We start from the raw sequence: 12,503 nt of genomic DNA on the forward strand, positions 1-12,503 counted from the left end.
TTTGAATATTTGATTTGAGCTCATATAAGCCTACTGTCACGTTAAGACTTCTTCCTCATCTCTATCTGTGCTTTCATCACTCTCGAACTTCGCACCAAACATCCCAGCAACCCATTTCAATCATATCCAGCCATGTTTCGACAGGGAGGAGCTAATGTCTCAGTCACATCTTCTACTTTCGGATCATCTACTCCTCTTCCTGGCATATATCCATACCGATTAAATCTATACAGGACACCTCCATTCGCCGAACTGACATTGAACGAATTCGAGACATTTGCTCTCGACAGACTACATGTCCTCAAAGCTATAGAATCCTGTCTCTTACGAAGCAAAAAGGAGGACGACACTCAGGCATACGTAGACCAGATTGCCAAAAAATACCTGCCATTGGGATCAAACAGCTCAGCAAATGTCGCCACATCAAATGGATCATCTGGTATATTGAAAGTTTTAGAGGATGAACGACGTAAAGACCACTTCTCCCACTTTATACTTCGCTTGGCGTATTGTCGAACTGAAGACTTGCGGAACTGGTATCTAAAACACGAGACTATGCTGTTTAGAATGAGGCTCAAGAACGAGGATAAAGAGACGAGAGAGGCATGGCTCAAACGGGAAAAGTTCGATGCGGCTTCAGAGATTGTAGGGCCAGAAGAAAAGGCAAGGCTACTACGAGATCTAGCTGCTGCTTCAAATGCTACAGAGGCAGACATTAGTGCAGAAGCCATATATAAAGTACCCTTTGAAATAGTACCAGATCTAGTAGGTAGACGTCGTGTCTTGGTCCGCTGGGGTTTTGCATACGTACCCGAACGGGAACATACCGCCCTCATTGTAAACCAATTCCGTGACATGCTCAAAGCAGATCTAGATGCCACTGCACGAGCACTCCCAACTCTAGATGAATCCGATCGTCTCATCCCAATCCTCACGTCCATCGGAAATCAATACTTGGGTCGCTCAGAATGGAATGAAGGATCTGCTGTAGGTGTAATCAAGGCCGAAGACGTAGATGGGCTTGTAAACCACTTCCCATTATGTATGAAGAATCTCCATACCCACTTGCGTGCCGACTCGCATCTCAAACACGGTGGGCGTCTACAGTATGGTCTCTTCTTGAAGGGTATAGGTCTGCCACTCGAAGAAGCACTGGTCTTTTGGAGACGAGCATTCGCTAAAAAGATGGATGAAGCCACATTCAACAAATCCCACCTTTACAATATCCGATATAATTTTGGTATGGAGGGTCAAAAAAAGGACTGGTCGCCATTTGGATGCATGAAGATCATAACATCAAACGCTCCTGGTCCATCCGATAATCATGGGTGTCCGTATCGCCACTTTGCACCAGATCTATTAAAGACTCAAGTATTGGCTGCAGGTGTACCAGAAGCTTCCGTCGATGAGATTCTCGCTCTCAGTAAAAACCAACATTATACTATAGCTTGTACCCGTGTATTTGAATTGACTCGTAAAGCTGCTGCTGGTGGTGCCGGTAAAGCAGACGTGGCTGTGGATCCAGGTGCTCCAAAGGAAGTCATTGAAACAATCACTCATCCCAACATGTACTTTAACATGAGCTACAAGGGGAATCCAGGCAGATTCGGACGTAAAATAGCTCCAGGTAGTAATAATATGCAGTTCGATGGTAATGGTGGTAGTCAACCAGGAGAGACGGAACAACAAGGCACAGCACCACCACCATTTGGTGGCAATACTCAAGACGATGACGCTATGGCCGTCGATAGATAGCAACATAGTATAATCTTGTATAACGCCGCAAAGCTTGCTTGACCTTCAAATGTAAAATTGTAGAATAGATATATTCCATTTTGATGTTAACTCTATGTATATAACAAAAATGTGGTCTTTTTCTTTGCTTACATTTTAGCATTTACTGGCCCAGTCCACCTCAATCCCATCAGCAGCCAGAACAGCCCTACACCATCCCCTCAACTCATTCGCCGGCAATATCGGATACTGCTCATCATTATAAAACGCCTCATCAATCAAATCCGAAACCAGCTGCGACACACGATTATCAAACCCCACACTAACCTGTCCCAGCATCCCACCCAGCACCTCCAATCCCCGCAAATCATAAAACGCTTCCACACTCTCCACATTCGAGCGCGTCAACGATCCCAGCGCGTATATATACTTGTGCGCCAGGTCAGGCTTGGATCCCGACGCAGACAGTTCGGCGAGGAGAGATACGAGGAGACCGGCGCTTACAGCGTGGGATTGTGCTTTTGGGTTATTCTGTCATGTGTTAAAGAGTTAGACCTCTCAAAAACACGAAAGAAGATAAACACATACCTGCACAGCACGCCCCACAACCCCCGCAACACGTCCTTTAACCTCACTACTCCTCACGACACCATCCAGCACCTTCCTCAGCACGTCTGCCGCACCACTCATAAACATAACCCCCTCTTCAATCCCATCAATCTCCAACCCCGCAATCAGTTCCAGCACGTCCAGACTTTCATCGTCCGTACTAGCAGCCTCCAAACGGGATATATACGGTGCGTACTCGTTTCGGGTGGACGTGTCGACGATAGCGAGATCGTGAGACCGTGTGGATGGTTTATCGTCGTCAAGTAGTTTAGCTTCTTTGGTTCCCGTTTCGAAATTGATGCGGATGTGTAGGCCGGGTGGGATTTGTTGCGATTCGCGGATGGGTTGGAAGTCTAGATCATTCATGTTTGATGTGTCAGTTTTCTGATCTTACACCTCGTAAGAGGTCGGATTGTGAGATAGTGTTTTACCATGTGTTGGAATGAATACTTTCGGGTAGCATTCGTTTTCCACGCATATCATATCAAGCTTGTTCGTGTCTGGGGTTAGGATGTGTTGATTGTTCTCGTGTGCCGTGACGACACTTCCAAATGCGAGGAGGAGGAGGGTGAGTATGGCGATAGTTTGCTTCATTGTGTTGTCTTCAGCTTTGATCCCTGTTCCCTTCGCAGTGTTGGGTTTGATCTGTTTGTTGTGTTTTGAGGTGTGACTTTTGGGTGGAAGAGAGCATTGACGCAGTCATGAAATATCCATCGTTAAACCGCCATACAAACGCGTTAAACACACTAGTAGCATACGTATTAGAGCACAATTCCAGTTTATATATAATAAAAGTCATAAAAGGAGACCCGAGTGTTTTCCAAACCAAACTCCACACCAAAAAAAAACCTACTACCTATCATCATCATTTCATCATCCAAAACAGTCAAATTATAGAGTCGACAACCACAACCTCACATCCTCCTTTGTTCCACTACTACTACCCAATATAAACGAATCCCGAGATTCCGAATCCGCTATTCTCCCACACGACAAGCTAGCCACCATGCCCGTCTGCGTATTAAACGACGTAATCCTACTATTCCCATTATTCCCGGGACTTGGCAACGATGCAAACGACGACGATGCACCAAACGAGTATGGATATGATGGCGCACCAGATCCTCCACCACCTACAGCAACACTACTAGTACCCTGCCCTACATCCCATACATAGATTAGCTGATACTCACCGAACGCTACCTTGGGTGGCTTGGCATCAATCTTTGGCAGCGGGAGTGGCAGATTCGTGTTACGTGCACTTGCAGCTGGCGACTGCAAGAACACACAACAAAGGATTGGGCTTGACTGCGATGGCATCTTGGCGACTTCGCGCAGCATGAGGGATGAGCCTACGCTCGCTTCCCATACCACGACAAGGTCTTCAGACGACGTTACGAGCCACTGCCCATCGACAGACCAATCGAGACTGGATATGTTTTTTGTATGTGGGGTTGGGAAGCTTCCTAGTTTATATGATTCTTCACCGGCTACGAGACCCATTTCAGACGAGAATGCTAGCTCGATTATGTGGAGCGACGTGGCATAGGCCGTGGCTATATATACAGATGTACAATTTTGGCTCGAGCGTACAGGCCGGAAGCGGACTGGGTTTGCTGTATACGTCGAGGCTTTAGATAATGCAGGCTGTGTCAATGTTCAAGGAAACGTGTCAGCGCTCAACTTTCATTGGGGTTTGAAACAGCGAAAATATTGGATCTTATAACAGCATAATGCCACCAAAGCTCACCAATTTAATAGTCCTAACAATAGTCCCAGTCCACACCTCCCACACTTTCAAATCGCCCTCCGCATCCAGGGAAGTACAATAACACACAACCTTCCGTCCCGGCTTCCCAACATCCTTGGCAACACCAACAGGACAGAAATCAACCGAAAACACCGCAGCCCTCTGATGTCCTCCAAATGTAATCACAGAATCCTCCAGCACCGGCTTATCACGCTCTCCAATAGCCTGTCGTATATGCGATAAATCCCATATCCGGATTTTTTGGTCGTATGAGGCGGTTGCCAGCAACGTGGGTACGAAATCAAGAGTTTCAGCATCTGGACCCACGATTAAATCCAAGTTCAAAAAGCGGAGTGTGATTAAAGCAGCTGCGTGTGCATCACATATACTAATTTGCGGCACATCTCCAGTAAGTGCTCGTCTCGCATCCCATATTATAAGCTTACGATCATGGCCACCGGTAGCAAAGAGTTCACCTGTACCATCAAACGCACATGTCTGCACTTTACTAGTAAGACCACTCAACGATGCTACATGCCGCAGCGCTCCTGTATCAGAGCCATTCGCAGAGCTGGCATCATGCCCTGACGGCTCTCCATTCACATTCCCACGTCCAGTCCGGTTGAGCATGGCCTCGTTTTCAGATGTGGATGTCGGTGCTAGTCCAATAATATAATTCTGATCCATCATTCCTAGACCGTCGTCTTCTTGCGATACGCCGGATGTGTGCAGGTTTGCCCAATCATCGTAGGAGCTGCTCATAGACGTTTCATCTGCGAATAGACGATCCAGGCCATCAACGTTACCAGGATCTCCGTAATCACTGCGGGAATCAGGTCTAGTATTTGGTAAACTGGTCGGTGTTATACCAAAGGGAGAGAGCGGTGCTGGGTTTGTACTATTTGGTGGTTTGCGTTGATTTTGTTGTTGCTGCTGCTGCTGTTGTTGCACCTGCTGCTGTTGTTGCTGATAATACAAATTTGCTTTATTGAGGTCCGGATTGTTGTGACTATAGGGTGGAGTATGAGCCGAAGCTGCATTCGTCCCATGTGAGCCATTAACACCAGACTGCTCCATATTATCCTTTGGAATGGTATTCTGCGATGACGGCGGCTGCATCATCACAGGTATTTCTCGTGGCGTCATATTCGGCTCTGATACACTGGGACTCGACCTCTTCACACTAGGTTGAGAAGGAGGAGCACCACCGGATGGGTATCCAGCTGTTGGGCCATTGAAACCATGATGTTGCTGAGCTTGTCCGAGGTTTTGTGGAGAAGCCGGAGTAGACGGCATGGTAGGTTGTGGGCTGACTACTGGCGGTACATTACTATTAGGCGCTCGTGGCGCCATTCCATACTGAGGATTTTGCGGTTGAGATGTCGCAGCTACATTTCCCATCATCTGCTGTTGTCGTGTCTTGACTGACTTTTCCCGTATAGCAGTCGCATCACGGTATGCTCCCATCTGATGCGTCGTCATTGACATGGATGTAGGCAGATACACCGGTGATCCAGGCACAGATTCGAAACTGGGCTGTTGTTGTGGCTGCTGCGGTTGCTGCTGTTGCTGTTGAGGCGATGGTTGCGATTGTGGTTGCTGGTTGGCTCCATTGCCAGCATTATTACTACTATTATTCGGTGGCATCTGCGGAATACTAGACACTGGTGGTGTAGCCGGCCCTCGCTGTCTCATAAACTGCTGATTCCTAAACATTTGCAACTGCTGCTGCGGCGTCATTGCCGGAGACGCTCCAGGAGGCCATTTAAATGCTGCTCCTGGCTGCATCATAGCAGGATCACCTCCAGACATGCCACCACCATTCTGCATTGCGGTTTGCGACACACTTGTCAATATAGCTTGTGGCGATTGAGGCACCATTGGCATGCTCATTGGACTTGTAACAGACTGTGGTTGCTGCATTGGCATAGATATCGGCGCTTGAGGACCTGCATATCCTCCAAGCGAGTTGACTCGTTGTCGTTTTGGCATTGGTGGTGAGACTTGAGAATTCAGTCCTTGGGGACCATTCGCAGCCAACTGATGCTGTTGTTGAAGCTGCTGTTGCTGTTGTTGAGCCTGCTGTTGTGCCTGCTGCTGGGCTTGTTGCTGTGACTGTGGATGCACTTGCTGCTGCTGTACACCTTGCTGCACTTGTTGCTGCTGCTGCGGTGGAATATTCTCCATTCCCTGGAAAGAAAATCCAAGTCAGAAAAGAAATATGATTCTCCATATCATGACATTTTGACCTACAGGTTGCATCATCGGACTCATCATATTTCCATCAGATCTCATACGACCATAGTTCTGAGCAGCCATCATCTGCTGTTGCAAATGCTGCTGCTGTTGAACCTGTTGCTGCTGCTGTTGCTGCTGCACATCGATGGGATTCGGCGATTGTTGAGCCAGTGATGGAGGATGAGGTGCAACAAACATAGCACTAAAAAAATCGATTCTCAGCCCAAAAATTGAAAACTGTAATACCAGACACCAAACTTACGGTTGTTCTTGCCACGCGACTCCTCGATTCTGCATCATGTTCAACTGCGACTTGCTCACATACGCCATCACCATTTGCCGTTCCTGAAGACTCAGCGACGCAGGATCTCTCCCCGCCAATCCAAGCGCCTGCATACTAGCCTGTATCTGTGACGCCGTTATCTGCTGCGTCGGCGGTGCTGGATTTGGTCTCATTTGATTCTGCATCATGGGAGACTGCTGAGGTATCGGTTGTTGCATGTATGGCTGTTGTGTAGGTGGCTGTTGCTGTTGTTGTTGCTGCTGCTGCTGTGGTAGTGTTTGTTGTTGTTGTTGATGATGTGATGCTATAAACATGGGTTGCGGTGATGGTTGTTGTCGCTGCTGTTGCTGATATGACATATGCGGTACTTGTTGTTGATCATGAGATGCAAATGGGTGCTGCTGCTGCATAGAGTCCATCGTTTGAGATTGTTCTATATCTCCATGGCCTATCATGGAGACTTGTGACGGTGTTTGACTCATGTTTACAGCGTGGTCGTCTGGAGTCAATTGAGGTTGTTGCGGCTGTATGAAAGGTACTGGTTAGTGCTAGCTCCTGCCGCGGGGCAAGATACATTTTAACTTACGAATACATTTGGTGATGAAACATTTGAGGAACTGTCTGGTGGTTGTTGTTGCATTGGAATTGGGCCACCTTGAGTCATATTTGGCAACGGTGCACTAGGATGTCTTCTTGAATCCTTTTCTCGTGCAGCTTTGACCGCCTGAGCCTACATGAAAATTTTATGATTCAGTTTACTTGGAAGTGACGAAATAGAGTGACATGGCGCCGATCAACACCATAATCTTTGCTAACGACGCGGGCCTTACATCTACATAAGTCACGGCTTCTCTGCTTCCAGTCTTGTTTGCTCTAGCAGAAAATATGTCCCAAAACACCGTCCACCATTCATAGAGGAAACCTTCAGGTGCATCAATCGGCACTTGTGCCTCCTGCGGCACTTGAGCTTCCAGAAAGAAGGCTCTGGCAGATTGCTGAAAGTTCCTTTTTCGACAATAATCATATATGTACACATTCAGCCTGGGGTTTAAAGGGGTCAGTTTGTTTCTTTCGCTTCAAAGTCATGGTTCAAGCATTCCGTTCTAATTACATTTTATCGCTTTCCCAGCCGACTTTCTTTGCAGTAGGAGCATTAGATGCGCCAGTAGTGTTTGGTGCTTGTGAAGTTGGTATTCTTGGATTGTAACTAGTTCCAGGAGGCAGTGGGGCCTGATTTGAGCTCGACGAGGTCATGCCTGATGTATGTGGCTGGTTGAAGGTCGATTGTGGACTAGGGCCTTGCATCATCCTTGAAAGTTGAGCCTATCCAACTAGATTTTCACCACTCCCTCGTGGTAAAGATTAAAGCAAACCTAGAAATACACCGAGACGAGGAGTTTGTCAACGACGTTGTTGTATGATGGCAAGCAATTTATAAAATAGATCTCTGGGTAGCTACCCCATGTGCAAATTTAGCAAGTTGATGATAATTTGTTATTTCAAGCAATGATGCAAATACAAGGGCCATACGACTTACCCTCTGGTACGATACGTGGACGACCCTCTACAACGCTATATACACCCTATATCGACACACTAGAACTTCTTCCGCGGTCACTAGCCAGGAAACGTTGTGCTGCTAACGAAACGTGACAGAAAGAAATTGCCATGTGAGAAATCGGGAGCAGCAAAATGGACCCATATGAGGTACAAGAGATAGAAAGCAAATCAGATATCATACCTCCCTAGACCTCAGATGAAGCGTCTATGAGCACTGACGGCCATATTTTGCGTTTTGGAGGAAACTCGGGAAATTTGCAAGCGACGTAAAAGTGAGAATCACGTCGGAATGAGATTCTTAATATATTTGTATCGCGTAGAATTACGTGTAATTTATGCATTCACACGTTGCGTCTGCCTCGTTCTCGTAATTCTCCCACAAAACACCTAACAAGCTAGTCATTGGTGTTTCAAGATGCGAACGAATGCTTTTAGAGCCTTATCCAGTGCTCATAGAAATTGCCTCGCTCTAGAAAACATCGCCATACGTCGGCCATACTCAACAGCCCAGAGCACATTCACGTCAACAAAACCAGCTTCAACTTCAACCAGCGATGCTTCATCATTAAACATTGTACAAGGTAAGCATCATATCCAAACTCATATTCGAATCACCCTAGTCACGTTCTAACACGACTTTTACTCAGATTCTGATGCCGTAAGTCCAAACATTTGCCCCAACATTTCCCCCAACTCTTAGCTCTACCCTTACCCCCGTCACTAGGCCTCCAAATGGATTCACAAATCATCCACAATCCCACAACTCGAAATCATGAATGCCGGCACAGGATCAATCCTAAAAGTCCGGCTAGGCCCTAAAATGTCTGTCTTCACATACCCAAACTCGCTGATTGCCATGCAGCCATCAGTCCACATCAAAAACGAGACTCGGAACGGCATATTCGATGCGATGGCTTCCAAAATCGTGGCTGGGTTTCTCGTCGTGTCGAAATTCACGACGCAGAACGATGCTGGGGAAGTGCTGGTTGCTCCACGACTGCCAGGTGATATATTCATTTTGAATCTGGATGGGGCTATTGATTATCATATGAGGCGGGGTGCGTTCTTGGCTTCGACGGCGCAGGTTAATCTGTCGTCGAGGGCTACGGTAGAGGGTTTCAATCTTCGGTTATCAGGCAAGTTGAAACAGCAGTTTCCTTTTTTGGCCAACTATACAGACTTTCCCTTTGATGCTTAGGTGTCGGAACCATCGCCTTCTCAGCCTTCGGAGGCCTGAATCGCGTGATACTAGCCTCTGGTGAATCATGTATTGTCAACCCAGAGTAAGCTTGCTGCATCAATTCACCAGTCCTTTTTGACTTACAAACACATTACCTCCATCTAGCCATCTCGTCGCATGGTCTTCAACATCATCTCTCAACACACCAAACATACTCCAAACGTGGTACACATACATGCGAAAGCTGCTCGGCATAGTGAATCCACAGCTGGAATTCATCACCATACGAGGTCCTGCTGATTTCTTCTTGTCGAGTCGTGTTGAGGGAGGAAGTAAGCTTGTTTAATCCTTCTCTTGAATCATTTGTAGAGATTGTCTTATGATTTTTTTGGTTCTGTAGGGATGAGGAGAGAAATAGAAATCGGCAAAGTCCCGCCAGCTGAACCCACGTCGACTCCAACGTCGACTGCTTCTGTGCTCACGAGTAAAGCAGCAGAGCCAGCTATAGGATCGACAGCTGGAGAATCAACTGCAGCATCAACACCGTCACTATCTACGCAAAGCAAAGTAGAGCCCAAAAAATCTACCTAAAAAGTAGTGAAGGAAATAAAACATGCATATAACACGTACGACAGTTTAATTGTTTTCGTTAAAGTTTGGTCAGTCTGTGGGTTAGTATTTTTCAAATCTTTTCGCATACTCCAGCAAAAAATGATGAATACAAGAAGATGATGAAAATGATGACTGCTATTGACAATAAGGATATACATAAATGCAATTTTATACATTATTTACCTAGCTTCTGCCCATACTTTTGACTCATCAGCTTCTCAACCTGCTGATACTCAGCATTAAACTTTTTCTTCTTGTCTGGCTTACCCTTCCCAGGCTCTTTGCCAGATTCTTTCACACCCTTCTTGAAACTACCATCACCACTAGGCTTCTTAAATCCACCATCACTACTACCACCCGCCTTATCAAATATACTCGGCTTCTTAACCGCATCCTCCTCCCCCTCGGACTCCGAATCCAAATCCTCCACATCCATCCTAACAAGTTTCTTCTGCCTCGACGTCTCAATCGCCATCTGATCCTCATCTAAACGTCCTTCCTCCTCTAACAAACGTTTCTTGGGCGTGATGGGCACATGGGTATGCGACGGTATCGCGCCATACTCGTTTGGCGTACTCGTAGCTCCAACCATTTTCGTTGAGGTTCCGGCGCCCAAGATGGTGTCTACCATATTCGCGGATTGCTGCAGGAGGGTGTCTAGTGCTGGTGATGCGTCGGTGTCTGTCATATCTGTGTCGTCGTCAAAGTATTTTGGTTTGGTGGATGGTGGTGTTGGGTCGGTGGGGTGTTTGGTCCGTGAGTCGTCGATGGTTAGTGAGTAGTCGCGGCCTACACCAGCGAAAATGCTATAAAAGCGAAAAAAAGGGTAATATCGAGTGCCGTATAGACATAACGGCTTGTCGTAACTTACTCTCCATCGTCATCAACATCCATCGCAGCAGGTAGAGGTTTAGGTTCTTCCTGCTTTAATTGCTGCTGCTTGGCCCTCTCCTTATCTCGTCGTTTGATTTGCTTCTTTTCACTTGACGTGCCAGTCGTGCTAGTCGAGTCACCTGCCATTATACCACGCAATGCCATGACTTGCTGGATCTTATCAATGACAATCTCGTGGCTTGATGCTTGCATTTTGCGCTAACAGGAAAGAGAATATAAGTATATTTCGTTCCCGCAAAAATCATAGCAGAACCTACATCAAAGTCCTTGACATCAGCCTTACTACGAATCACCACCGTAGGCAAATCCGTACTCCCAATATACTCCTTCCCCTCTCCCATCCCCAAATCCCACAGAAACGCCATACGTCCCTCCAGAAACAAATCATTTCGTAACGGTATACCCTCCTTTGGCGTCTTGACAGCAAGCGTATACACTCGTTCCGCAAACCGCGAATTAAACTCCACCTTCCCACCATCGCCATGCAGGGTCTCTATATACGCCTTTGCTTCCTCCTCTTTCGATTTCTCATCCTCGGTAAGTCCAATCTCCTTCCTGACTTTATCCAGCAGCGTCTTGTCCAGCCCACGCACGAGATGTGTGTGGCCGACATCACCGCCCAGGAATTTGGTCTGTTCACGTACAAGGGCTGTTTTTGCTTGATCGAGACTGGTTACGAGCGTTGGTGTGGATGCGACGATAGCGGATGGCTGAGAGTGGTTGCTGGCTTCGAGGACAGCGAGCATTTGCTCAGAATCTGCATAGTCGATATTGACTCCCTGACGTCTTTCCTTAGCTCGGTCACGGTACGTAATGCTGTCTGATGATTCGTCGTCTACTGCTTCTTTGGATTTGGGTTTTACATAGGCCTTTTTCTTTGGAGCTGGTTTGGCGAATCCATCGTTATCTTTTTGCTGTTTTTCTGGTTGCTGTGTTCGTCTATATAACAATAAAACGTCTGAGTTGCTGTGAACTGAGAATGATTGATTTTTGATAATGGCCGATTTGTTGAGACTCACGGCGTAGCAGGAGTCTGTGAAGAGGAAGGAGCTCTTGGAGTCGCCAGCAGCTTTCTGAATGCATCTTGATCCATTCCTGTTTGAACAGACAGATTGTTGAGTTTGATGCTTGGACTGCTGATTCAGTTCGTTTACAGACACTCACTCTATATATGCGATTACAGTTAGATAGATCAAAGCAGCGATCCATTTGAATCTAATACACTTACCTGACAGCTTTACTTGTCCTGTCCTTTGATGGATCTTCGAATCACGTAAAAGTTTGGGGAGAACTTCGACTCACGTCCATGCGGAAGAGCCATGGAGAGCTTTTTACAACACTAATATACAATCACATTCTTAGATTGAGAAAGTCTTGTATAATTCACGTGTCAAACGCGTTACGAAACTGTTATTGCGTCGAAACTTTTTGTACTTCGCAGCCCTCAAACCCCCATCTATTCTCAAAGAGCAGGCACTGCGAAAGCGTGGAATTCATAGAGCCAACAATGGTGAGTAGTTTCTTTGCGTCCTCTCTAAGCAATCTTCCTCACAATTCCCAAAAAAAAACGTAGGGCGTGGTTTCTAAATTGTCAAAAGTTGCACCAACTCTGGCCCTAGACTTGGCCATCAACACTATTGCCT

At 46.6% G+C, this 12,503-nt stretch overlaps 4 protein-coding genes across 4 annotated transcripts; 2 read left to right on the forward strand and 2 right to left on the reverse strand.

Moving 5' to 3' along the window:
* Positions 1–132: 132 nt before the first annotated feature.
* SmJEL517_g02997 (uncharacterized protein) lies at positions 133–1,755 on the forward strand (the record flags this gene model as incomplete). The annotated part of the gene is made up of 1 exon (XM_031168925.1): positions 133–1,755. The coding sequence occupies one exon, from the start codon at positions 133–135 to the stop codon at positions 1,753–1,755; it is 1,623 nt and encodes a 540-aa protein (XP_031025140.1).
* Positions 1,756–3,234: 1,479 nt separating this feature from the next.
* On the reverse strand, positions 3,235–7,922 carry SmJEL517_g02998 (uncharacterized protein; the record flags this gene model as incomplete). The annotated part of the gene is made up of 7 exons (XM_031168926.1): positions 3,235–3,990; positions 4,094–6,283; positions 6,347–6,533; positions 6,594–7,138; positions 7,201–7,344; positions 7,445–7,655; positions 7,726–7,922. The coding sequence occupies 7 exons, from the start codon at positions 7,920–7,922 to the stop codon at positions 3,235–3,237; spliced, it is 4,230 nt and encodes a 1,409-aa protein (XP_031025145.1).
* Positions 7,923–8,589: 667 nt separating this feature from the next.
* On the forward strand, positions 8,590–9,945 carry SmJEL517_g02999 (uncharacterized protein; the record flags this gene model as incomplete). Its single annotated transcript, XM_031168927.1, has 6 exons — positions 8,590–8,755; positions 8,822–8,832; positions 8,899–9,289; positions 9,373–9,457; positions 9,520–9,686; positions 9,755–9,945. The coding sequence occupies 6 exons, from the start codon at positions 8,590–8,592 to the stop codon at positions 9,943–9,945; spliced, it is 1,011 nt and encodes a 336-aa protein (XP_031025144.1).
* A 196-nt stretch (positions 9,946–10,141) lies between these two features.
* SmJEL517_g03000 (uncharacterized protein) lies at positions 10,142–11,953 on the reverse strand (the record flags this gene model as incomplete). The annotated part of the gene is made up of 4 exons (XM_031168928.1): positions 10,142–10,772; positions 10,838–11,058; positions 11,118–11,799; positions 11,880–11,953. 4 exons carry the CDS (start codon positions 11,951–11,953, stop codon positions 10,142–10,144), a joined length of 1,608 nt encoding a protein of 535 aa, XP_031025134.1.
* Between the last annotated feature and the right edge of the window lie 550 nt (positions 11,954–12,503).

This window comes from Synchytrium microbalum (assembly GCF_006535985.1).
Source record: "Synchytrium microbalum strain JEL517 chromosome Unknown SmJEL517_scf0014, whole genome shotgun sequence".
NCBI lineage: Eukaryota > Fungi > Chytridiomycota > Chytridiomycetes > Synchytriales > Synchytriaceae > Synchytrium > Synchytrium microbalum.